The sequence below is a fragment of the Gossypium arboreum genome, chromosome 12 (genome assembly GCF_025698485.1).
Source record: "Gossypium arboreum isolate Shixiya-1 chromosome 12, ASM2569848v2, whole genome shotgun sequence".
Lineage (NCBI taxonomy): Eukaryota > Viridiplantae > Streptophyta > Magnoliopsida > Malvales > Malvaceae > Gossypium > Gossypium arboreum.
The window spans coordinates 90484765-90509031 of NC_069081.1; the positions used below are offsets into that span (position 1 = coordinate 90484765).

Consider the following 24267-nt stretch of genomic DNA (forward strand, 5'->3'; position numbering starts at 1 on the left):
TATGGATTGCTATTTTCGTATTGTTAAAATTTTAATAATTAAATAAGTTGGATTTTCATAAAACTTTAATTTAACTAAATTTTAAGAAGTGAGTTAAAATAAAAAAATTTAATTAAAACGATAAAAAATTAAATGTTAAGATTAAATTTTAAGGTAAACTATAAAATAATCATTTTGTTTGCCTTAGATTACATTTTAGTCATTTATGTTTGAAATGTTACGTTTTAGTCACTTATGTTATTGTTTTGTTACGAAGTGGTCACTCTACAGTTAAACTTCGTTACCTCCTTAAAGGTAGTCCTATGTGGCAGTCGAAATAGGTTTTAAATGCCAACTTAGATGTCTAATTGTTGGGATGAAAATAGAGTTTTAATTAATTAAATAAATTTAATTTGGACTGCCACGTAGGACATCCAAGTTGGCATTTAAAATCCATTTGGATTGTCATGTAGGACTTCCATTAGAGAGGTAATGGAATTTAACGGTAAAGTGACTACTTTGTAACAAACGATAACGGAAGTGATTAAAACGTAACATTTCAAACATAAGTGACTAAAATGTAATTCGAGGCAAACAAAAGTGATTATTTTATAGTTTATCCTTAAATTTATATAAAAGAATTTTATATTTTAATAACGGATATGTTACCATGTGAGATCACATTATGCAGATGGATATGTATAAGAAATTGACTAAAATAAGCTGATTTATCACATTATGATTAAGTGATGTAAAAGGCAAAAAACTTATATTAAATAATAAAGTCTCTTATTCGTAATTCAATGTTTTGGACTATAAAGAAAATTATGGGTTTCTTTTTCAAAAAAAAAGAAAAGAAAAGAAAATGATGGGTTTCAAAGCAAATTTAGAAACATTCATTAGAATGATGTAAATCCAAAACATGTGAAGGAATAACAAGTGGGAAAAGATGGTGTCACAGTCCAGGTTTTATGAGTAGGTAAAATTAGGGTTTTCCCCCTTATGATATTACTCCAACCACTTTGCCTTTAAAAACTTATGTGGTATTAATATTTAGTCCCTGAATTTGTTAATTGTTTTTCAATTTGATCATTAAACTGTTTTGGGTCTATAATAGTCTCAAAATTTGACAACTTTTTCTAATTTGGTTACTAAACTTGGATTCTTTTAAAATATGTTGACATGTCACTTTGAAATTATGTCGCATCATCACCTGACTTTTTTAAAAAAAATCAAATAAAATCTAAAAGTTACAAAAATAATAATTTTTTTAAAAAAACTCAAGTGATGGCATGATGCAATTTTCGAATGCCATGTCATTATATCTTTAAGAAATTCAAATTTAGTGATCAAATTGGACAATAATTACCAAATTACCTTGTGATTTATTCAAGTTGATGGGAAAGTTAGAAAACACCAAAATCCATTTTTCAAACAAGTTTTTTTCTTTTTCCACAATAACAAAATTAGTTCCTAATTTTACTTCTTTATCATTTTAGTTCTAATTCTTTTCTTGGATAGAAAAATTAACTGAAATGTTCTTTTAATAAGACCTTCCTATATCCGATATTTATACTAGGTCTCGATTGAATTTAAAGTTAAACTAGATCAAACCCTTAAACATGAAGTAAAGTTCCATACCATTGTCCCTCCATTAGTGATATTCAAACTTGAAACCTTACTTTAGAGATATCAAAATTCTTGTCACTTGACCTAACATACATTTTATCTGATCTTTACAACAATTTCTTTGCCAAATTTAAAATCTTCTATTTTGCTTGCATGTTTTGGAGAATTTATTTATAGGCCCCCTTGGTCGGAGGTTAGCTAGGAAATCAATAGCAAGCACACAAGCCTTTGTGAACAATAAATTCATGATGTTTGTTTTTTTTTTTTTTTAATTTCGATAAGTCAAACATAATAGAAAAATAGAGGGGGAAAACAAAGCAATAATTCATTAATATCATGAGATGGACGTGCCTCCCATTTCTTTTGAATCCAATGGCCTTTCAGGCCTAATTTGGGGGGTCTAATTGAAAACTTTTACAAAATGGTATAAAGCCTTATTATTTCTCTAAATTATTGAAAAAAAAAACATCTCATATCATGTAGATTTTCAGACCAAAGTTCACAATCTTACATTAAATCACATGCAGCTGACATCATGCTGTTCCACTCACTCATGCTTCTGCTCCTTTTTGGAATTTTCCTGTTTAAAGGGGTATAAACATATCCACCATGGGAATTTCCATAGATTCTTGATGCAGGTACAAATTGACCTTGGTTCATTAGGCATCACAGCAAATTCTCGAATCTCATTTTGCACTTCTTTCTGGAAAAAAAAAAAATCATGTTTCATGACTGTTTTTACCATCCATGAAAACTAATCCTTTAAGTCAATCACAGATCTTAGAACTAAATTTTAAGGGAGTGCTAGTAAACTTTTAAAAAAACTGTATGAATTTAATGAGAATTATTTTTAAATTTTTTTTGAGCTTTTAAATTTTTGTGAAATTAAAGAGAATTTTTACAAAATTTGAGAGAGCTTAATACAAAATTTTTAAAAAAAAAAGAATATAATGAGAATTTAAAAAAGAAATTAGAGGGCCTAATTAATTTTTTTTTTTAAAATTTCAATGGATAATTGAAATATTTCAGAAATTTGAGAGAGGGGTAAGGCCCCCATAGACTATGATTATGGTCCACTTGTGTTTTTGAAGTGCATGATTATCCTTTCAAACAATATTGTTTTTAAAATTTAAACTTGAGTTCTTTTTTAAAAATGTAATGTGCTTTACAATTGCATACTTAGTATAAATTTTAGAAAAATATAACTTTTGACTCTTGAACTTGGTACTAAAATTTACTTTGGTACCTGTACTTTTTTTTGGGGGGAGGTCCACTTTGGTTTTGAACTTAGCAACTAAATCTATTTTGATCCTTGAGCTTATATTCTATCAAAATTTAATGAAATGACCACTATTACTGGAAAATGATCAAATGGAACAAACTGAGAATTGATCAACATAACAATTCAAACAAAAGGATTGGATTGATTAATTCAGAAATTGCTTGGAATTGATAAAAATTAAAAATTGAGACAAAATCAACAATTGAACGGGTTGAACTTTTAATATTTATTTTTTAATTGCTTTTAGATTTTTATGATTTTTTATTAATTATTTAACTATTGTTGGTATGAAAATCGACGATCGTACCAACCGAACTGGTTCAACTACTGGTTAAGTTATTAAAACACTGAATATAATGCTTTAAGATTGTACCAGATCATCACCTAAAAATTATATTATTTTTAAACTTTCAAGTGATAATATGACACAATCACAAAGTGTCATATCATCAAATTTTTATATTTTTCAAATTTAACTTTGTTGCCGGTCCAAAAATTATATTACCCCATAAATTTAAGCTTTTTGGCAACCTAAATAAGATGCTAAACTATACATAGAAATGGGAACTTGGGGTCTGAGCAAACTCACATTAGCAATGAATTTAAACCCAATCTTTATCTGTCCTTTATAGGTATCATCTTCAAGCACTACATTGTAAGGAGCTGGTCTCAATACTATAAATCCTTTGTCAGTTCCTTCAGTAATTATTCCACCAAGGTGAATTCTGAGAAAAAGTAAATAAATGAACTCATCTGGTTTGGTTATTTGTGGTAATTGTTAAATAGCTTTTAATGTCTCAAAAAAAGGAAAAAGTATCATGGAGGTTTTTGTATTAAGAGTTTGATTGTATTTAACTTTCTACTAAAAAATAGACAAATTAGTCCCTATATGTTAAATTAAGGAGCAAGTCGGTCATCTATATTAAAAACTGTATTGTTAAAAACTGTCGTGGCTGACGGAATAACCAGATAATGACACATGATGTGTCACGTATACCTCATATTGATGTACATGGACCAATTTTTAATAGACAAAATGGATAGAATTTTTAACAGAAGAACCGGTTTACTTTTTAATCTAACATATGTGGACTAATTTGTCTATTTTTTTAGTAGAGGGGACAAAATGCAATGTGACTCCTAGCATAGGGGGCTTCATGGTACTTTTACCTCAAAAAAGATGATTGAATTACAGCAACAGTTTCACCATCTGCTAAGCATTATCAGATGATATTTTTTGTCCTTATATTACTTTCCCACCAGTATTATCTATATATTTCATGGCATATGAAAATTCTAGAGAATAAGTGCAAATTTAGGTATCAGGGCATTGAGAATGGAGGTAAAAGGCATATTAAGAAGAAAGAAAGGAAGTAAAATAGATTACCTGGTTTCACCAACAAAACCGTTGTTTTTGAAGAATTCCTTGTCCATGATCCTGAATTTTATATGAGTTAAGTTTTTCCATTCGGATAGCGGAAAATTGAACTTGAATTTCTCATTCCACAATACTTTCTTATGTTTTCCTGCATCATAAAACACAATTGTTATGTTTCAAGAGACCCCAAAAGAATAGAAATAGTAATTTACAGGTCATCAATAGACATGAAACCTGGTGATGTTTTGGTTCTGTATTCTTTAGTTCCACATTGTAATATAACATAGTATGCGGGTCTTCCTATAACCAAATGATCAAAACCAAATTAATAAAACGGGACATATCTATGATGCATAGCCAGGGACAAGAGATAGAGATACCGATAAGATTAGTGTGTCTAATGTCTTCAGCATTTACGATAAGAACTTCGAGGATTCCTTCTTTCATGAGTGAGATCAAACTGCAGATAAAACAAGAGCAAGCTTGGTTTCTGTGTTGGTGTTTCTGTAATTAAGAAAGGGAACAAGACTGCAAGAGTGATCAATATACAGGATTTATGATGTGATCAAGTTGGGAAAGTTAATGCAGTCTCAGTTCTATAAAGTTCATTTAATACAACATTTACTCCAACTTCAAAGTACCAATTGGAGTAACTTCTAGCCATAAATTCTACACTTCAAACTCCCAAGAAGAACCCAATGTTCATTTAATTCTAGCATTGGAAAATGTTTTGTATACTGAAAAAATGGAATAGTTTGATAGCGAGATCATCAATACTACTTTTATATCCAAGTAGGTCTTGCTTGGTCTCAACTATCAAGCTAGATCCAGGCTTACTTTAAAGAGTAAGGATATTAGATTAGTTTTCATTTAGATGATAGTTTTTTTAAAGGAAAAATAAAGCCCTTAAACTAAAGCAGATTAGCTAGCTCAAGTGTTACCATATCCCCTAATTGGTGGCCTATATGCCATAGGTCAGGGGTTCAAACCCCACCAAGAGTGAAGACACTCACATTCCCTTGGTGGGTGGCCATGTGACCATGTATGGTCTGTTGCCTTGAGGCGCTCCTCTCCATGAACCGTACATGTCTCTCAATGGAGGTGGGAGACAAAACCCCGGCACGAGCTGGGGACAATACCTTATATCATTGGGGGCTCGGCCGGTTGCCTGGCAAAAATAATACTTGTTCTTACTTAAAGTCCCAAACTTAGCTCAAAATTCAGGAACATGGAACTTTATTTCAGTCCCAATTATGATATCAAAGCATAAAACGAAATGAGAAGGTACTTTTAGTAGCATACCAGAAAGACCCCAGATTCCATGAAAAAGACAAAACCCTCATAAAATTCATTTTCAGTATACCACAAAATGAATTGCATACAGGGAAAGGATACCAATTGGTTTGCCTACTGGCTACTGCTCAATTGATAGAATGTACAGAAGACAAGCTACTGAGGTATCCAACCTTTTCTTTCTAGGCATTCTCCACCAATCTTCTCATCCTCTCTACATCTTCCTCTCTACCTTCACTTGCATATAGGTCTGATAAAATTGTGTAATAGTTAGTGCTATTTTGTGGATCCAAGGTAGCAAGCTGTTCAACAACGAACTCTACATTCTCAATTGGCCCAGGCGTTAATCGACAACCAGCAAGAATAGCTCCCCAGATTCTTTTATCTGGCTCCATTGGCATTTTCTTCACAAAGTCTAGCGCTTGTTCAATATTACCCTGGCGACTGAGCAAATCCACCATGCATGCATAGTGTGCAAGCTTTGGAGTGACATTATACTTCTCTTTCATAGAATAAAACCAGTTCCAACCCTCGTATTCTAGCCCGCAATGACTACAAGCAGATAAAACAGAAAGAAAAATAATTTCATTTGGCTTTATCCCGCAATCTAACATATTTGAGAATGTCTCAAGAGCCTCAATTCCATAACCATTTAATCCATATCCATTAATCAATGAACTCCAACAAATGAGATCTTTGATAGGAACTTCATCAAAAAGAGCCTTTCCTTGCTTGACCCTTCCTGATCTGCAGTAGAAATCTATCAAGGCTGATGATAAATAAACATTCCTCAAGTAACCAACTTTTTCTATGAAAGCATGGATGCTATCTCCAAGTTCATGAGATACTTCTTGAGATGCCATCAAAGAACACATTTGCAGTAGACTAATTAAACTGAATTCATTAGGTTTCGCGTTCATATGTAACATCTGTGTAAATGTATCCACGGCATTAAAAGGTAACTTGCTTTGGGTGTAAGCTGAGATCATTGCATTCCATGCAATGACATCTTTATTGCCAATGTGATCAAATACACTCCTAGCTGAACAAACCATTCCAAACTTAGCATACATCTGCAAAAGAGCAGTTGCAACAGAAACAAAAGCCAAGAACCCGTTTTTCAAAATATAGCAATGAAATGCAGATCCAAGTTTATTCTCTCCAGATTGTAACACAGCCATAATCATATCCCGGACAACAAATTCATCCGGGGCAAAAAAAGACAACAGCTGCATCTTCGAGAAGATATTAGTTGCTTCTATCCCACATTCATTCTCGATGTAACCGCGAATCACAGTCCTCCAAGAAACCAAGTCCTTCTCCAACATCCCATCAAAAACACGAATCCCTGACTCGAGATTCCTACATTTTGCATACATATCAACCAATGAATTCTGAACACTAATAACATGAGAAAACATTCTTTTTATAATAAAACCGTGTATTTCTCTACCTAACCGTAGAGCGCCAAGATTAGCACAAGCAGGCAAAATGCTGACAATACTAACATGATTAACTTTCAACCCAATAAATTGCATTCTTCTAAACAAGTCAAGAGCCTCCAGATAATCCTTATTCTTAACACAAGCAGAAACCACAGCACTCCATAAAACAACATCTTTATCAGGTATTTGATGAAACAAACTCCAACAAGTTCCCATACCATAAACGGAATAAGACCCAATAAGAGCAGTTAAAACGGAGGGCTCTGATATAAACCCCATTTTGACCACCAACCCATGAACCATCATTACCAAAACATCCCAATGTAGAGCATCTAAGGCTTTTATTAAGCTTAAAATTGTAACATAGTTAGGCCTTTGATTACTCTTCAACAATAGCATTCTCTTGAACAAGCAAATGGCTTCCTCTGGCTGCCCTTGTTTCACCAATTTGGATAACTTGGATGTCCATGATACCAATACATGATCATTTTCAGCACTGGGCTCAACAGTGTCATCGTGGCTTGAATTCCTATGGAATAAAGTAGCAGAGATTTTCGTCGGCGAGCTTTTAATTCTTTGGGTAATTTCTGCAAACAGCTTCTGTGCATTGCGAGATTGAGAAAACATACATCCAAATGTGTTAAAACGATTAAACGATTTCGCTTTATGGCCCAAACAAGAGAAGAACTTGTACTAAAATTAGGAAGCCCACGAGACCTATGGCCTGTCATTGACTTCCTTATTCTCTTGCTTTGCTCCTCATGAGTTACGATTTACGAATACAGGCGTTCATGGCAGGACTGGGTCGAGATCCGATTTCAAAAAGTTTCTAGGCTTCATCTTAAGTTCGTTTTGCTCAGGCCTATTTAAATAGTTCAGTTTACTATTTAAAATTTGATAATTTTTATTTTTATTTAAACAGTAAATTTAATTGAGTCGAGCCAGATTGAAATTGAAAAATATAAATTTAAGTTGGATTTAAGCCCAGCCCATAAATACCTCTCAAATTTATTAGAAAGTGTAACCTTTTCTTTTTTTTTTTAATATTAATATTATTATAAGTTCTTATCATATCTATTTTTTTTAATATAATGCCTAGAACTACTCATAGCCTCTCTCCAATTCTTAAATAGGAGGATAATACATTTTAACGCACTCGAATCCACGTCCTTCTACACTGGAAATAATGTCGATGCCAATTGAGTTAAGATTTAATCGGCTACTAGAAAGTGTAACCTTTGAATAGGGAAAGCAATCAATTTTTCGATCAATTACAAATTTATTTGACTATTTGATTGGAGAATTGATTTTATTAACCATCTTACTATATTATCTACGGTCCTATCAATTAAAAATAAAATACTATATTTTTTTCACATTATCCATGATTACTCATTACCAACTGTACAAATAATGTGGAAAAAAGATAATATATTTATTTTAATTAGTAAGAATCATGATTGATGTGATAAGAATAGTTTATAAAATAATATACGTCTTAATCCGCCAAACCAATTTCATTTATGATTGGTAAGTTAGTCGGGTTAATTAACCAACTTCTATTTGTTATTTTTGACTAATTAAATTAATTATAAATAAAAATAATTAAAATGGAATTAATTTGTATTGATAAAAATTAGATAATTATTATTATCATAAGTAAATTATGAGCTTGTTCAATTAAATCGATTTTTTAATTTTTGGTATAATAATAAATTTAGTCTTCAACATTTATATTTGTTGTTAATTTGACCATTATTCTATTTTTTAGTTAAATTTAGCCATTAATCTTTCAAAAGAGTCGATAGCTTTTCTTTAATGTAAATGCTTATTAAAATATTATTTTTAAACAATTTTGGCCGTGTGGCAGTCTACATATACTTTATGCTGACATAATATAATTTATCTTGTATGTTATACCAATAAATAATTTAAAATTATAAAAATTCAAAAAAAACATAAATTACATGCATTTTGTTATGCAATCGCCATGTTTAAAAATGCAATGTTATAGTTAGTATTTTTTTTAAAAGATATCAAATCAACTGTTTTTGAAAGGTTGATGGTTAAATTCGACTTTTTTTAAAAGTTTGAGCCAAATTTAACTAAAATAATAATAATAATAATGGTCAAATTGACAAAAATGTAAAGTTAATGGCAAATTTTGTCAATGAGCCTTAAATTTGTAACCCAACCGAGTTATTGTTCTCTCTTGAATATTGACATCGATTTGGGCTGACATATAGGCCCAATTGAAACTTGGGTTGCCTTGCTTAGGCCTATCCCTAACTGCCCGTATAAGGTCCTTTTCTCTATAATCACGTTATCTAAATGGTCTAATTTCATTTCATCTCTCTATTTTATGAAAATTGATATATTAGTCCTTATACTTTAATTTGTCAGAATCTAGTCTTTATACTTTACAAAAACGAAGATATTAGCCTAGTTGTTGGTAAAAAAATATGTTAACTTTAATTTTCAATTGTTTTGATATAACAAATCTAGTTATAAAATCTCTGAATCAAATTTGCATAAATCATTTAAATCTTATCCAAATATATTTTCAAGTATTACAATTTAAAAAAAAAATTCTAAATGAATTAAACTTTCTACAACAGTTTTTGAAAACCCTCAAGTCCTTTAAAATGTTTTTAAGCCACATTTTTTAAGGTTTTCAATCTTGTCTTGAGATACAAGCATGTTTTTCTGAAGATAGACCAACATCGAAGCTAAAGTATGCTTCAGGTGAGTCTTGTCTCGAGACATGTGGTCAATTGTCTCAAGACATGCCTATTGTGTCTCGAGTCCTTAGGCTCCAATGATCATGTTTGTTGTTCCTATCTCGAGACAAGGTTTATATGTATTGTCTCAAGACATGTTGTTCCGGGTTACATTAAATGCAAGAAATAAAATACTTTTGACGGCTCCAAACGTCCAAAAATTTGTTAGATGGTATATATTCAAGTCAAGAGCACTTGAAAACATAAGTAAAGAACATCCAAATATTGAAATCAAAAGAAAAGCCTCGAATTTTTTTTTCTTCATTTTCTCTTTTACATATCTCTTTAAGTGCTTATTGTTAAATCTATTTATCATTCTCATTTCAATTCTTTAAGAGAGTTTAACGCTTATAAAGACACACCTTTGCGAGGTCTCCATTGTTTACATTTTTTCTTTGTACTTGCTAAAAGATACTTAAGGTTGTTGAGGTATAAAACTTTAAGTAATTTGTCAAGGGTTATAGTTGCATTTTGTAAAAGCTAGAGGATTCTAATTTAGTCACAGAAAGTAAGGGGAATGTTCTACCTTAGCTTTTTGTAAAAGATAAGAATTGTAAAAGTTATACCTTTTGTAGCAAAAGGGTACCCCTTTTTGTACCATTGAATCCACAAGTGTCGGTGGAGGACCAAGAGATTACCAATCTTGTACATTTGTAACAATAACAATGGTGTTGTCGAAATTTGCTTGAACATGAAAAACTCTTTTTGGTATTCTATGTGCACTTTTTCATGCACTATTGTGCCTGTTCCTACGTGAACTAACTTTTGGTATAGGTTTTGTCATATTTTATCATTTCGTAAAGATAATTTAGAGATGAAAGGTAAGAATTTAAGTATAGTGAACTGGTAATTCATCGGTTGAGGTTTATCAAAGTAGTGGAGATAAACAACTGTGGTCGAACCACTATAGATCGAAGTATCCAAGTTATTCTCTCCTTTTTTTCTTTTTAATTTTGAAATAAATTATAAGAATTTTAAAATATCAATTCACCCCTTCTAGATATTTTCGGGCCTAACAAAATAAAATTAATTACTGATTTTTGTTAATTCATTGTCGTTTTTTATTATTTATAATTCATTGCATGTAAATTATGAAATTGTTTATTTCTAGGTCGAGAATTTAATGATAACATTTGACAGTATTTTGATAAACTACGAGGATATATAAAATAAAGGACTAACTTATTTTTTGGGTAAATTATATTAGTAGTCACTTAATTATGGTATTTTTATCATTTAACTATTAAAAAGTATAAAATGACCACCTAATTATTAGTAATTTTATTTTTATCACCAAACTATTAGAAGTTACAAAATGGTCACTCAACTATTCAATTTTGTATTTTTTTGTGTTTCCATTTTTTTACGTTATTTAGCTAGTGATAAAAAAAGATAAAATTAAATAGTTGAGTGATCATTTTGTAACTTTTCACAGTTGGGTGGCTATTTTGTAACTTTTCATAGTTTGGTGATAAAAAAAACCATAGTGGGTTACCTCTAAAGTAGTTTACCTTTTTTTTTAAAAAAGGGACTAACATATTAGTTTTAACAAAGTAGAGGGATGCAATTCATAATTAGACCTATCTAAACCCACTCCAAAAGTAATCTTTTAATTCGGAAAACAAAATTTTCCATTTAATAGAAATCGGAAATAAAATTGCTGGTTTCAGACACTTCCTAAATCCCTTTTTCGTCGATTTCCCTCATTTCCAGTTATTCAAGCTCTTAACCTGATCCGATAATCCCAGGTCAGCATTTTCTCTATATTTCCCCCCTTAATTTTTATATATTTTTCTTATATATTCATCTATTTTATCATTACCTGAATTTTTTTTTCATTCAAATGTTTATTTGCAGCGATTTTCTATCTCCATTTTTGGAGATTTATGTTCAATTTTCTTAATCCTGTTTTTTTTATTATATGATTAGCTTAGAAAATTTGGTAGATTTATATTTAATGAGTGATTGATCTCGATTTTTGATGTTGACATGTATATTTTCCGTTAAAGTTTGGAGAAGAAATTATTATTTTCTTTTATTTTTCTGTTAATATCTGGCTCCTTGATTTTTTAAGGTCCATCACAATGTGAATTCTAGCTCTAATTTTTGAATACTTTTTCACAAATCGAAATCTAGAAACAATTTTTTGATTGGGGTTTAAAATAGGATTTTGACTTGGATGACAGTTTGTGATTTACTTTTGAATTTACAGGAGTCATTGTATTTATCTATATGGTTATCTGATTGCAATTTAGGAAATTTATGCTGTAAAATTGTCATTAAACTCTATTTTATTAATTACAGATTGTGATGCAAGAGTTTTCTATTGAAATAGAGAATCCGGAAGGTGGATCAGAAGGTATCAGTCGAATGAGACAACCGCAAGAGCCACTGATACGTGGACTTCCCGATGATATCGCGCTTTTATGCTTGGCTAGAGTCCCTCGAGAATATCATACTGTCCTGAAGTTTGTTTCTAGGAGATGGAGGGATTTGGTGCATGGAGAAGGGTTGCATGCTCATCGTAAAAAGCATAATTTAGATGAAACTTGGATTTATGCTTTATGTCGAGACAAGTTTGAGCAGGTTTGCTGTTATGTATTGGATCCCAATTCTTCGAGAAGATCTTGGAAGCAAATGCGGGAGCTTCCGTCTCACAGCTTGCTGAGAAAAGGTGTAGGTTTTGAAGTGTTGGGGAAGAGACTTTACTTGATGGGTGGCTGCCGATGGTCTGAAGATGCTACTGATGAGACCTACTGTTACGATGCTTCGAAAAACTCTTGGACTGAAGCTAATCCCTTATCAACTGCAAGGTAATATACTTTCTTCTCTTCTTCTTGACGATGTTAAGATTGCATAGTAGTTTAAGTAAAAATGAATTGCAAATACTTATGAGTGTATATATATATGGCATTGTTACGTGTTATAATGGAGGTTGCACGGTAGGATAAGCAAAGATGAATTGCAAATACTTACGTGTCTATATATATGGCATTGTTATGTGTTATAACAGAAGATGTTAAGGGGTCACGGTAGTTTAAGCAAAGATGAATTGCAAGTACTTATGTGTATATATATGTATGGCATTGTTACTGATAAAATGGTAGTGTGTGCTTTCTCTGTTTTTGCTTGCTTGTTAAAGAGGATACTTTATGTGTTTTTATGTGCTCAGATGCTACTTTGCGTGTGAAGTCCTCGGCCAGAAAATATATGCAATTGGTGGATTGGGTTTAAACTCAAGTGTTCCACATTCTTGGGACACGTATGATCCTTGCACAAACAATTGGACTTCTCACTCAGACGGAAACATTGTTCCCGAAATCGAAGATTCTTTCGTATTGGGTGAGAAAATCTATATCCGCTGTGGCCGATCTGCTGTAACCTCTCAAGTTTATGCAGTAGTTTATGAACCATCAAGTGGAACTTGGCAACATGCAGATGCTGACATGGTATCAGGCTGGCAAGGGCCTGCAGTTGTAGTAGATGAGACACTTTACGTGTTGGATGAGAGTTCTGGAACAAGGTTAATGATGTGGGAAAAAGATCTTCGGGAGTGGGTGGCTATAGGGAGGCTTTCACCCTTACTTACAAGACCGCCCTGTAAACTTGTTGCCGTCGGGAAAAGCATCTATGTGATAGGGAAGGGGCGTAGCACGGTAGTTGTCGATGTTAGCAATGCAGGAAATGGTGGAGGAATGATGGTGAGTTCTTCCATACCTAAACGGACTTCAAATGACGAGATAATTAATTGTAAATGTTTGTCCATCTGAATTTTACGGGCTTAGATTCATCGAAAGCTTATGTTTCTGCAAATATTAAACAAATCTCTGATCTCAGAAATGAAAGAACATCACTTCTGTAAGTTACATGTATTAATTCTATACAATACATTTTAGTTTTCTTCCAGTACAGTGGAAACAATCATAGCTGAAATATTGGTGAAAGTACCTGAGAGGTCCCTCTATTATAGGGACTTGATCAAATTAGTCCCTCTACTGTTAAATAGATCAATATAGTACCTGTACTATTAAAAAGAATTAAATAAGGCCAAAATGGAATAGAGTCAATATTTACTGGTTAAAAAATGATCATATATTGTATAGCAGAGTTAATATTTTTAAAGTTTTTATCGTTCTAGGCATCAAAGCGAAATTTTAATTCTTTAGACATGATTTGTTTGGACATATTTGGTTTGGTTGGCTGATTCTTTACTTATGTTTTGTAGTATAAATTACAGTTAAACAACGAAATAAATAAAAAATATATTAGAAGTAATTGTGGTTATTATCTCGTGTAATCCTCTCAAATTTCGACTTTTTGTAAGAATCTGAGCAATGCGCAAAGAGTGCTTTAATTACACTCAATTTAAAAACCCGTTAAATGATTAACTAAATATGTTAGCATTTTAATCGAAATAGTTAGCATTAGAAAATCATTTATTTAAATTAGCTAACAATATTATAGAAGTAATAAATCATAATAGAGGGACTAAAACCACAATTGGACCATGTATAAATCCTAAAGCCTACGGCCTTACCCATCATTGAGAAAGAGTAGTCTTAAGCTGATTTGGACTAGTGGATCTGTCCTAGACTTGTCTGAGCCGGGTGGCCCGATCTGCTTGGCCTGAGTCTGGAGGAAGATTCTTTTTAATTGATTCAGTTCGATTTTAAAATTTTTTATTTAAATTTAATTATATAAATATTAAAATAAAATTATACGTCATATTATTCTTAAATTATAAAATGAGGTTTTTTAGTAGATCGAGTTGGGCCTTGGCCCAAACATAGATTTTAAAAAAAAATTTAAACTTCTGCTTGAACTGTTCATAAACACCTCTAATTTGTTCTGTAAAATCTTCTCTATCTTTTTTTTTACATCCGATTCCAGATTATCAAACTCTTTTCGAGTTTGATCTCTAATTTGATTTGTGGATTGTCAACAAGAATTTATATGGATTTTCACCTGTTATTGATTTTGATTTTCAAACTTGAAAATTTTAATTAACCTAAGTGAAAAAGGATATGGTTATACTTAGTCCAATAATTGAATGACTAATAAATAACAAGTTAATAATTTCTATCCTCTCAATAGTACCTCAATTCCGGTATTGAATTTTTAAAGTGATACCTTTACTATTAATTTTTAACTTATTTTACTCAAACAATTTATAGGACATCCAATAGAAATCTGCTAGATGTCATGTCCTTATTGGTTCCTATTTAAGATACATTTGATGGTTTAGATAATGTTTCTAAGAAAAATCTTCTAAGGACCAAATTGTAAATTGGAGTGAAGTTTAGAGACCAATTTACTAAGATAACCTATTTTCGAATCCCCCGCCAGAATTTAAAAAAAAAAAAAAACCAGTTTGGAAAACGTTCTATTGCTGTTTTGCTTAGCCATAATAAGGAGGAAAATTGCCCAAAGACCAAAATCAAACTTATTTCAATTTTCTCAGTACCCAAACAGTAAACTTTCACAAAAATTCTTCTGCCAACCCCTGCATTGAAACTTGAAACGCTTCTTCTATGTCAAGTTCAATGTGCAGGGCGAACAATCCGAGGCGGTAAATTCTCAATTCTCATAGTAAAAAACCCGATACAAAAGAGACAAAAAAAAATTGGGTAATAACTTCGTCAACTCCGAAACAATCGACGATGATGAAACCATTTGTATTGTCTCCTATTACAACTACGATATTAACTGTCACTGTGTCGATTTTAAGCCTTTTTAATTCAAGCTTTTGTTTTTGTATTTTTAAGTTTTCAAAATCGGTTTCGCGATCAAAATGGAAGATTTCGGGCCGTCTCATTCTTCTTCAACGGTAAATTCGATTCCTTTTCGAGATTATGTAATGACTCAAAGTGAAAATTTTGTTTATTTATGAAGTAAATTGATGGGTATTGTGTTTTTGGAACAGAAGCTGGTGGGGCAGAAAGTTGATTCAGGGGGTCTTTATAGACTACTTCAATGTGCAAGTAAAGGGGATACAACTGGCGTAATACAAGAATTAGATAAAGGTGTGGAGCCTAATGGAGCTGATTATGATAGGAGAACTGCTCTTCATTTAGCTGCTTGTGAAGGTTGGATTGAAGTTGTTGATTTGCTTCTTGAGAAAGGTGCTGATGTGAATTCTTTAGATCGTTGGGGCCGAACTGTAAGTTTCAAATTTCATGTTATTTTATCTAGTATGAACATTTTTTGGGGGCTTATGATTAATTTATGGGTGTTGAGCTGTTGATACAAGGTTGGGGTTAAAGGCGGTTTACGACGGTTCGACAAATGGGTAGAGATTTGTAATGGTTATGAGTGATTGGAATTTGAGTTTTTTGAGGGTTGGAGTTGGAGAGGAAAAAGAAAAATAGTTGGAGTTCGAATGGAATTTGGTCCTTGTAGGTCTTAAAAGGGTGTCTCTGTTCATTCACCCCCGAATGCCACATGTCATATCTGTATTAGTTTCGTACTCCCTGCAACCTACCTAATCTATCGATCTCCTGTTCTCATAAGTATTATAATAGATAAATGTGATGTACAGGTGGCAAGTATTCTGTCCGTGTTCAGTGTGGTCGGAATTTGGGTTCTTTGGAGGGTTGGAGTTTGAAAGGAGGAAGAAAAATAGCTGAGAGTGTGAATGTAGAGATAGAGGGAATGTGTCTTTGTTCCTTGGTCCTTGTGGGTCTCAAAAGAGGTGTCTTTGTTCATTCACCCCCAAACATCGCCTCTCATCTCTGTATTAGTTTCATACTCCCTAGAACCCAACTGATCTATTGATGTTTTGTCCTCGCGGGTATGGTAATGGATAAATGTAATGTACAAGTGACAAGAATTTTGTCCATATCAAGAGTGTGGTCTCTATGTCATGTGCTAGTGAGATCATGGGCTCAAGGTTAAGAACTTGCATGAATCTTGGCCTCACAGGTGTCCTTAGCTCACAAAGTGATTCTTAGTCTAGGGTATTTTCCCGTGCTATTGGTAGGCCACGGAGTGAACTCGCAAGATGTAGGTATAACAATGGGAAAATGAATCTAATGTGAGTAATTTTTTTTTGTAGCCATTGTCTGACGCACATAGCTTTCGACACCACGAGGTTTGCAAGATACTTGAAGCTCGAGGGGGAATCGATCCGGTTATTGTTAAGCTTATAAAGTTTATGTTTTTAGTTCCAAGAATGCCAAATTTTCTGAATTGTCTGCCTTGTTCTTGACAAATTGTCCATGAGAAACAAATACATATTCACATCTTTGCATGACAGCATCTGTACTTAAATTTTGAGACATCTAGTCTGCAAATATCATACAATGTTGTGTCTCATTTGAAACCTTATGTATCATTTCCTTGCAATAGGTAGGAATGGACTCTCAAGTTCCGTGCTTCGAAATCGATCACAGTGAGGTTGACATGGATGAAGCAACCCGTATCGGAGAGGTAAGTTCTTCGGTTTTTAAGTTCCCTGATGGCATTTGATATGATCTCCTCACCTTGCTTTAGGCCATATGGGCTTCAATTTCTTTTTATGGTATTTCACCCAATGCTTAAGTTGTTTAGTATACCAGGGTGCATATGGTGAAGTTTTTTTGGTAAACTGGCGTGGCACCGAAGTTGCAGCCAAGACAATTCGTTCCACGATCGCATCGAATCCTAAAGCAAAGTAAATTTCATATTTCTATCATTTATATCAAGCTTCGTTGACATAGGTTACAAGATCGATAAAGCTTGAATTAGGCTAATTCTAGCTTGAGAATCATAGTGAGGTTTTTCCTCTTTGCTGTTGAATGTTTTAACAGAAATACCTTTCTCAAGGAATTGGCTTTATGGCAACAGTTGCGCCACCCTAATATAGTGCAGTTCCTCGGTGTTCTAAAGCATTCCGATCGTTTGATCTTCCTCACCGAGTATCTTCGGAATGTGAGTCTTGCCTCATTATATTAGGACTTAACTTTCATATGATTGTCTTGTGCTTATTTTTATTTAAATTGTGTGTTGGAGTTAGGGAAGTTTGTATGATATATTGAAAAAGAAGGGAAGACTCGACACGAAAACAGCCATCTCTTATGCTCTAGATATTGCAAGGTACATATGACTGCCACTTTTCCGTTCATGCACATGATAGTCCGTATCGTTCCAATTTATCGGATGTTTACTAGAGTTGGAGCACTTACTGAGCCCTGCAATGAGCTGATATCGTTTAAACCTTGCAGAGGCATGAACTATCTTCACCAGCATAAGCCACATGCTATTATACACCGGGATTTAACACCAAGGTATTGGAAACTAGATCTTCCAGCTGATGCCCGAGTCAAATCTCCGTCACTCGGTTGGTCATCTATGGTCAAATTCTGATACCTTTATGTTGGTCCTGCAGAAACGTGTTACAAGACGAAGCCGGTCGCCTTAAGGTCACTGATTTCGGTTTAAGCAAAATTGCACAAGAAAAGGATTCCTATGGTTACAAAATGACTGGTGGAACTGGTTCATGTAAAAAATTACTTCCTTTCGAATAATTAAAACATTTATAAATTATAATTTTTTTTTGACTTTGATGCTCTTTCGAGATTTGCCAGATCGTTATATGGCACCCGAAGTTTACCGTCGAGAATCCTATGGAAAGAGCGTTGATGTCTTCTCCTTTGCTTTAATACTGCACGAGGTAACTTGTGTTGCAAGCAAGGATTGTTTATAACTTTGTTGGTATTCCATCTGGCCTTGCTTTATATTTTCATACAGATGTTCCAAGGTGGACCGTCGAATAGGGCAGAAACAGCCGAGCAAATCGCAGACAAAAGGGCATATGAAGATTCGAGGCCACCGCTCTCTTCATTTTTATACCCCGAACCAATCAAAATGTGAGTTTTTCTTGGTTCATAAACCAAATTGAAATCAATTCAGTCTTATGGTTTATGTTATTGTTGTTGCCGTTGTCGTCTGAATTCAGGCTTCTTAAAGAATGTTGGCATAAGAACCCGGATTGTCGACCAACATTCGAAGAGATAATATTACAACTTGAGGTAATCGAACAGGATTTTCAAAATGAGAAAGCAATGAAAGCCTGTTGTAGCTGTGTTGTCCTATGAAATTATATAATTTCATCATTAGCAGCCATATGAGAGTTTTTTCTTTTTTTTTTACTATAATCAATGTATGTCTATTACTACCTTGTTTTTTTAAACTGTGTTCTGTCATGTAGAACCTGTATTGATTTTCTACACAGCAAAAAAACAATGTAGACAAAGAATGTTGTATCATCATCCCTTTGATGTTTGTGTATAAAAGAACCTTAATGGGGAAATCTCTTACATCAAACGAAGAGCTGTGGTTCATATCTCAAAGGTATTATTTATTTTGATTCGAAAGTTTCACAATTTAACTGGTATATATTTAGTTAACTTTATTACGCACAATAGAGGTCTTTATACTAGAAGTAGGATTGTATTTTCTTTACTTTATTAAAAAAATAAAAAAAATTAGTCATTGTAAGTTAAATTAGCAAACAAACCAATCTTTCTATACAAAATTTATCAATTTCTATTATTAAAAATTGATTTCTGTACGTCAACATGAAGTATACGTGGCATGTCATGTGTAATTGTCTTATTATTTTGTCAGTCACTCAGTTTCTAATGGTAGAATTGGATGAAAATTTTAAATGAAACGATTAGTTTATTCTTTGAATTAACATACAAAGGTTAAAATATTTATTTTTAATAAAAAGGACAAAATACAATCTAACTCTTAATACAAATCCTAATAGAAATGTTTTCTTAGCCCTTTTACTGTATACTTATAGACTTGATTGATAAGAAATTCAAAAATTCATCGCTCTTCAAATTAAAAGAGAACTAAGTCAGTTTTACCGAGTTAATCCATTTAACTGAGCAATTTAATTAGACGATTAAATTAATTGTAACAACAATTTATTTGATAATGTTAGACGTTAAAACCAACTTAATATTTAATATTATATAATTGGATTAAATCAGTTAAATATTTTTATTTTTAAATATATATTTTAGATAAATCAATTAATTGAATTAATCAAACCGAGCAGTGTTAAGTTAATTTTGTTAAATTGATTCATACAAAATATAAATCGGTTGATTCGGTTAGATTGACTCGTACAAAATATAAATCCGTCGAACCAACCCATTGATCACCCCTACTTAAAAAAAAAAAAAAGTTAGAATGAATTACAAATTTAACACAAATTTTTAGAATGAATTCTCAAATGTCACATGAAGTTTTTGATACAGAAATTACAAAAGCTTGTGAACAGAGAAAAAAGTTTCTCCAGTCCCAATCAATGTGACTGGGAATAATTTGTTAACATCAAATTTCACAAATTTGATCAAACCCAACAAAGAATGAAACAAATCTCACATACACTCATAAGGGTAAAAGAAAACATTAAAAAAATTAAAGAAAAAAGGCAAAGATATCAGTGATTATTACCTTATGACCATCTATGGCCATTCTCCATGGAAAACGACTGCTTTTTCTATGGTTGAATTACAGAATGAATGAACACTTGGTTGCGTGGTTTGAAGCGGAGCTGTTTACTTTTTCCCCGTCACTGAACTTCTCTTGGATTCAAGAGTCGCGCCTTCCTTAAGTGCCGTTTGAGACTCGTTCTCCATCCCAAGGGCAGCGAGTGCGGTTGCTTGAAGATAGGAAGCAATGTGCCACACTGGGGAAATCACTTGGGCTTGCATTGCATCGTTTAGTGCTTCTTGAGGCATGTCGTTAATGAGATAACACAAGCTACGCCGTGCGAAAATAGTTGGAGAAACCATTGTGCCAACATCGATGAACTGCGAATTTAAGAAGAAACTGTCAGCTGCTTTCTACGAATGACATTAACCCGAAACTAAAATTTTCACACGCAGTATAGAAAGTGTATTCTGAGTTATACGAAGTTACAACTAATGTTCTTTAAATTGACTGAAAACATCATGGTAAGAACTTAACCTGCGTGTAACACTCGATTGCTTCTTTAAAATCTTTCTGCCTGAAAGCAGCATCACCCTTTTTCTTTGAATTCAAAGTTTCCTGCATTTGGTCAGTCCACATTTGGAAGGAGAGCTGCAGGGAAACGGCAATGGCAAATATGTACTTTGCACGTTAGGCAGAAACCAAACAAGTGCATAGATTACCAAGTATTTGCAATTTTTGAAAATCTAGATTGTAGAAATCAAGGAACTACTATTACAATTAAAAGTGAGAGAGAGAAGAACAAAAAAAAAGAAAAAGTAAAGATCGAACTAAGTGGAACACAAACCTCATTTACCACTCCTTCGTCATCTTTGTAGCCAAGATTCTCTAATATCTCATGTATAGCAGTCAAGTCCCCTCTTGAGCAAGCTTGCCCAACTGGGGATAGAGGAGTGAAGGAAGCACTGTGTGGGATACCCATTAATACATGTGAAGGAACCTACACAGGAAAGGAAACTGTTACTCAGCGAACTGCAGTCTGTTTTCCTCTTTTTTCTTAGTAATTCATGGACCTTCATGAAAAGAAGATTTCCTTATTGACCTTCACAAAATGTAATAAATTGCCGCTTGACAGGAAAAAGAGAAAACAACTTACCTCAGTTTCCTTCTGAAGGGGTGTCAAAGCAGCAACTAAAGATTTAGGATTTGGTCGCTCTCGAGGTTCATATTGCAAACATCTAGAAGCCAAGCGAACTAGCTCAGTTCCATCATTATCAGAAAACTGCCCTTCCAAGCAGGAATCAGTCAACATCTGAAGGTTTCTGTCTCGTATTAAGTCAAGTGCCTGGCGAAAATTGCTTAGGCTTTAGCAATCAAAGATGCAACAAGTCTTAAAATCTCAATTTCATGACAACCACCAAGAATAGACATTCTAGCGTGTTCAAATGAGGAAGGAAACAAACCCAACGATAATCTTCACAAAAGCAAGTAACTTACATGGCTAGGGGGGATATGTTTTCCACTGAGCAGATCAAGCAGAAGAGTGCCAAAGCTGTATATTACACTTTCCGGTGTTACTCTTCCTATATAACAAAGGTAAGACATTTAAGTTCTTGATTAGAATGTATTAAGTACAAAAGTTAGTGCCAGATGTATGTGCAAGCAAGATTGGCATCTTAAATAACACTCAGAATGCTGTCATAGTGGGTATATGGAGACACAGCTAGAACATTATTGAGCCATTATTCAAAAACAACACAATGGAATGCATACTATAAAAAATATCCATATTATAAATACCAGTTCTCAAATATTCAGGAGGAGTAAATGCCAAATTTGTACTGTAACTTTTTCCATCTCTACTGTTTTTCATCAAGCCAAAGGTTGAAAGTCTCGGATTTCCATCCTGCAAGAATTCTAACATATAAATTGAGGAATCATATAAAACTGACCAATCAAAAAGTATCAGATAGCTAGATAACAAATCATTACCTCATCAAATAAAACCCTGTAAGCATTGAGATCGTGGTATAATGCACGCCCTTTGTTTGTGCAGTATTCTAAAGCTTGTGCGAGATAGAGTACAACCCTTAATCGCATAGCCCATTTCATTGGTTGTGTTTCCCCTGATTCAAGAAAGTAAAAGGATTACTCTTTTCATTTTGGGACAGCATCCAGGAAACATATTTTCAAACCCATTGGTTGATACAGCAAAAAGCCAGATTACCCTAAATATGTAATAACTAATTACTGGTTCGACATTAACTTAAAAAATAATATATTTGTTTACATGGAAGCATTTTCCCAATGATACTGTAAAACAGTTATGACTGGCTAAATTAAAGGACTCAGTTTTATGCTAATAGCCAATAAGATATAAAATTACAAACACACGAGGATTATAAGCCTTACAATGAAAAAGATGTTTCGCGAGTGTCTCGTTGGGCATGTACTCTGCCACAAGCAACCTTTCATCACCTTCACAACAACATCCAAGTAAATTTGCCAATCTATTGTTGCGTAGCTGACCAACTGATCTTGCTTCCTCCTATAGATACAGAAGAAAACATCCCCAAGTTACAATCAACGAAAGAAATGGAAAGCAAAGCTTATCTAAAGCGCAAACTTGATTAAGATTATTTACCAAAAATTGTCGTGAATCAGGCCAAGCCATTCGATTGAAACGTTTAACGGCGATCCTCCTGTGATTCTCTAACTTCCCTCTATAAACAACATTGGGAGCTTTCTCTCCATGCTCAGAAACAATATTCTCAACTGCAAATCCAGATGTTGCATTCTTGAGTTGCTCCAATGTGAATTCTCGAAACGCAGGCACATTATCAACATCATTATTCTCCTCATTCTCTACAACAAGTTCAAATCATTTTAACCAATCATCCGTATTCTCAACAATAAAAACAAAAAATAAAAATGCCAAAGAAATTTTCATAATGATAATAATACCCACCAATATCAGGGGCTTCTAACACTGCTGCTTTGAACTGTGAATCCCAGCAACATGGCATTAACTTAGAGCCTTGACACCCCATTTCAGTGACTTCAAAAAACCAAATCAATATATATATATATATATATATATATATATAAATTAAGTCGTTAAACTTCAAGCCTTTAATAACTGTACTATTCTCTATTTCAAATTTACCAACAAAAAAAAGGAGCAATTAAATCAGAACTAAAATTTCTATTAAATACGAGAAATAATAACTTTCCAAAAATAGGAGGAGATAATAAATGATAACAAGCAGCCACAAATTAAATTAAACGCACCAAAAAACCGCGGTTCCTCTTCCTTGCTTTCGCGAGTCAACTCAGTTTCAGCGACGATTTCCTTCAGATTTTTATCCAAAAATCAAGTAAAATCCTTGTCTGGACCAAAACGAACTCGGTACTCACACTTCTTTTACAAAATGATCCACCACATATCCTTTTTTTCTTTCTCGTCCCCACTCTTTCAAATCGTAATCAAATCCAAACGTATTTCAGATTCACTTTTTTTCCTCGATCCAATAACACCGTGAATTATTGAGGGAAAAAAAAAACTAAAGAATCAAATCGACATGAAGAATATACGAAAATCTGAGAATGTTGATTGATAAAAAAATATGGAGATTTGAGATGGGCGATCAGATTCATGAACAGGGGAAATTGATGAAATTACTTTTTTTTTGGGGGTTTAATTTAATAATAATTTACCGACATGTTATGAATTTTTATTCAAAGTACCCAGAAAGAAAGCTACAATCTTCTTGTTTATTATTATTTTAAAGTGAATTTTTTAATACAGCGGGTGTGTTCGAATAATTATTGACTTGGTAAACAAAATATAATAATTATTATATTTTTCTTTTAAATTAAATAGAGCTTCTTCTTTTTAAGTTTATTTTCTTCCTAAAAATTATAAAATTATAAAAATTATAAAAATTATGTTTAGATTTGTGTATGTTCCTTCTAATAAAGTTGTCTTCAAGACCCGTATATTATTCTCTTCTTAAGAGTATAATGTACCATTTGGTTATTTTAATCCTATAT

At 32.9% G+C, this 24267-nt stretch overlaps 5 protein-coding genes across 6 annotated transcripts; 2 read left to right on the forward strand and 3 right to left on the reverse strand.

Annotated features, from left to right (window-relative positions):
- Positions 1-1908: 1908 nt before the first annotated feature.
- LOC108477383 (elicitor-responsive protein 3) lies at positions 1909-5263 on the reverse strand. The gene is made up of 5 exons (XM_053022687.1): positions 4649-5263; positions 4503-4568; positions 4278-4416; positions 3480-3615; positions 1909-2311 (listed from the first exon to the last, which is right to left on the reverse strand). Exons 1-5 carry the CDS (start codon positions 4713-4715, stop codon positions 2156-2158), a joined length of 564 nt encoding a protein of 187 aa, XP_052878647.1. The 5' UTR covers positions 4716-5263; the 3' UTR covers positions 1909-2155.
- A 57-nt stretch (positions 5264-5320) lies between these two features.
- Positions 5321-7867, reverse strand: LOC128279213 (putative pentatricopeptide repeat-containing protein At3g01580). Its single transcript, XM_053022686.1, has 2 exons — positions 5735-7867; positions 5321-5436 (listed from the first exon to the last, which is right to left on the reverse strand). Exon 1 carries the CDS (start codon positions 7631-7633, stop codon positions 5744-5746), a length of 1890 nt encoding a protein of 629 aa, XP_052878646.1. The 5' UTR covers positions 7634-7867; the 3' UTR covers positions 5321-5436; positions 5735-5743.
- A 3535-nt stretch (positions 7868-11402) lies between these two features.
- Positions 11403-13707, forward strand: LOC108477353 (F-box/kelch-repeat protein SKIP4). Of its 2 annotated transcripts, none has more exons than XM_017779866.2 (3): positions 11403-11534; positions 12091-12599; positions 12959-13707. In XM_017779866.2, the coding sequence occupies exons 2-3, from the start codon at positions 12097-12099 to the stop codon at positions 13554-13556; spliced, it is 1101 nt and encodes a 366-aa protein (XP_017635355.1). In that variant the 5' UTR covers positions 11403-11534; positions 12091-12096; the 3' UTR covers positions 13557-13707. The 2 variants fall into 2 exon arrangements, with proteins under 2 accessions (XP_017635355.1, XP_017635356.1); XM_017779867.2 differs by having other exon boundaries at positions 11423-11534; positions 12122-12599.
- Positions 13708-15172: 1465 nt separating this feature from the next.
- Positions 15173-19115, forward strand: LOC108478669 (integrin-linked protein kinase 1-like). The gene is made up of 13 exons (XM_053023504.1): positions 15173-15461; positions 15552-15613; positions 15710-15946; positions 16841-16915; positions 17134-17214; positions 17343-17437; positions 17574-17694; positions 17780-17859; positions 17988-18050; positions 18152-18264; positions 18351-18436; positions 18514-18632; positions 18722-19115. The coding sequence occupies exons 2-13, from the start codon at positions 15578-15580 to the stop codon at positions 18858-18860; spliced, it is 1245 nt and encodes a 414-aa protein (XP_052879464.1). The 5' UTR covers positions 15173-15461; positions 15552-15577; the 3' UTR covers positions 18861-19115.
- An 865-nt stretch (positions 19116-19980) lies between these two features.
- LOC108476906 (serine/threonine-protein kinase BSK3-like) lies at positions 19981-24027 on the reverse strand. Its single transcript, XM_017779274.2, has 11 exons — positions 23506-24027; positions 23183-23272; positions 22859-23079; positions 22627-22762; positions 22207-22340; positions 22015-22120; positions 21712-21797; positions 21371-21559; positions 21062-21214; positions 20752-20865; positions 19981-20594 (listed from the first exon to the last, which is right to left on the reverse strand). Exons 2-11 carry the CDS (start codon positions 23262-23264, stop codon positions 20340-20342), a joined length of 1476 nt encoding a protein of 491 aa, XP_017634763.1. The 5' UTR covers positions 23265-23272; positions 23506-24027; the 3' UTR covers positions 19981-20339.
- Between the last annotated feature and the right edge of the window lie 240 nt (positions 24028-24267).